The sequence below is a fragment of the Fopius arisanus genome, unplaced genomic scaffold (genome assembly GCF_000806365.1).
Source record: "Fopius arisanus strain USDA-PBARC FA_bdor unplaced genomic scaffold, ASM80636v1 scaffold00194, whole genome shotgun sequence".
NCBI lineage: Eukaryota > Metazoa > Arthropoda > Insecta > Hymenoptera > Braconidae > Fopius > Fopius arisanus.
Window position 1 is genome coordinate 58,507 of NW_011887933.1, and position 2,046 is coordinate 60,552.

The following is a 2,046-nucleotide window of genomic DNA, read 5'->3' on the forward strand; positions in this document are numbered from 1 at the left end:
TGCTGCACCTGGTGGAGAACAACCCAGGGGGAAAAGACTAAGTGGCGCGGCAAGGCGCCGGTTCCAGAAGGAGAGAAGGGCTAACCCAGCCTCAAGCACTCCTTCTGGGACAAACAAGGGTGAGGGTGGGGGCGAGGGAGTGTCAAGGGGAGCAGCCGTGAAACGGCTGAAACCCGATGGCACCCCAAGCCCCCACAACAACACGCGACCTGAGAAAAGGCCCAAGACTGATCTTGGCAGCTACGCTCAGGTCGCAAAGAAAATGATCAGGTGGGCTCTCGTCCCAGAGAACTACCCAGATCGAAAAATCACACCCGAAGAAGTCAAGGGCCTGAAGGGACTGCTTAGGTCCCAGATCCTCTCCTTGCCAGAGGGGACTAAGGCACCGACTTTCGAGGGGGTGTGGGAAAGGGACGGGGCAGCCATTGTCGGCTGCACCGACGAAGAAACGGGGAACTGTCTGAAAGGACTGTTCCCCGAAAACAAAATCGGGGACCTCGTCCTCGCGGTGATGCCTCCGGAGGAGCTACCCAAGCGACACCGGGTGGTAGTTCACCTTGGGGACGAGGATGTCACCGCCCAGGAGACAATCGAGCTCATGGGACGGCAGAACCCCGACCTTAAAGGTGACTGGGTCCTGATTAGAGGCAGCGAAACAAGGGGAGCCACAGGCGCCCACTTTGCTGGCCTGATCTAGGATCAAACCCTGCGGGCCCTAGAGGCTTGCAATTTTAAACCTCACTGCGGGACTCAAAGAGCAACTATCAAGTTGCTCGAAAAGAACCGACATGAGGAAAAGGACAAGCCTATTGACGGGTGAACCTAGAAATGGCTCATAAGTCGGTAGAGATAGTCCAGATTAATCTGCATCACAGTAAAAGCGCCTCAGCAGTTCTCTGCAAGACGCTAGCTGGGGTGCAGACAGCCATAGCCCTAATTCAAGAACCATGGTTCGTGAACGGGGTGGTAAAGGGCCTCGGGGGGTGTGGAAAAATTTTTCACTCGAACACCCAAGGAAAGAAGATTAGGACCTGTGTGTTAGTAAAAGGCGCACAAGCGACTTTCTTACACCAACAAAGCGGAGAGGACCTCACGGCTGTGAAGCTCAAGGTCCTCACCGGGAAGAACGAGGCCCTGGAATTCATAGCGGGATCAGCATACCTGCCATATGATTCCATGGAACCTCCCCCAACAAGGGAGGTCGAAGATCTCGTCAAAAAAGTGAAGGACGAAAGGCTGGAACTTCTGCTTGGGTGCGATGCGAACTCACACCATCTGGGGTGGGGTAGCTCAAATACCAATGCTAGAGGAGAAGCCCTAAATGACTTCATTATGGAAAAAGACCTCCAAATCCTGAACAGAGGGAAAGAACCAACCTTTATGGACTGCAGAAGACATGAAGTGTTGGACATAACCATCTGCACGGCAGGCATGGCACGTTGGGTAAAAGACTGGAGGGGGTCGAAAGAACCTTCGGGCTCAGACCACAGCCAAATACGCCTGTCATTAACGTGCGAATCGGAACAGATCCCTAGGAGAAACCCAAAGGACACAAACTGGGGAAGTTACAGAGAAGAACTCTTCGTGAGGATCCAAGATCTACCCTCAAGATTCAGAAACAAGAGAGACCTGGAACATGCAGCCAAACGTCTCGGAGAAGTGATCCTATGAAAACAACTGCAACATTAAAAGACCGCGGAATACAAAAATGGTGGGCTGGTGGAATAACCAACTGTCCATTTTAAGATGCCAGCTAAGGAAAGCGTGGAACAAGGTGAAGACCGCGTACACGGAAAACAGCAGGCAGAAGGCCCTCGAAGATCGCAGAGGTGTTCAGAGGAAATACAATAAGGCACTCGTAATAGCCAAAAACGAGGGCTGGAAGAAATTTAGCAGTGGGGTGGAGAGCCAATCTGAAGCCTCAAGGCTGGTAAAGATCCTGGGAGAACAGGGCGCCTCTAATCTGGGCTGTCTCATCAAACCGGATGGAAGCTCTACCTGGACCACAGAAGAAACTCTCCAACTGCTGCTAGAAGAGCACTTCCC

At 52.6% G+C, this 2,046-nt stretch overlaps 1 protein-coding gene across 1 annotated transcript; it reads left to right on the plus strand.

Moving 5' to 3' along the window:
- Positions 1–828: 828 nt before the first annotated feature.
- On the plus strand, positions 829–1,671 carry LOC105272507 (uncharacterized). The gene has a single exon (XM_011314669.1). It carries the CDS (start codon positions 829–831, stop codon positions 1,669–1,671), a length of 843 nt encoding a protein of 280 aa, XP_011312971.1.
- The last annotated feature ends 375 nt before the right edge of the window (positions 1,672–2,046 follow it).

Bases quoted from the DNA above. Each gene is read 5' to 3' on its own strand.
- LOC105272507 (XM_011314669.1), top strand. From the start codon at position 829: ATGGCTCATAAGTCGGTAGAGATAGTCCAGATTAATCTGCATCACAGT.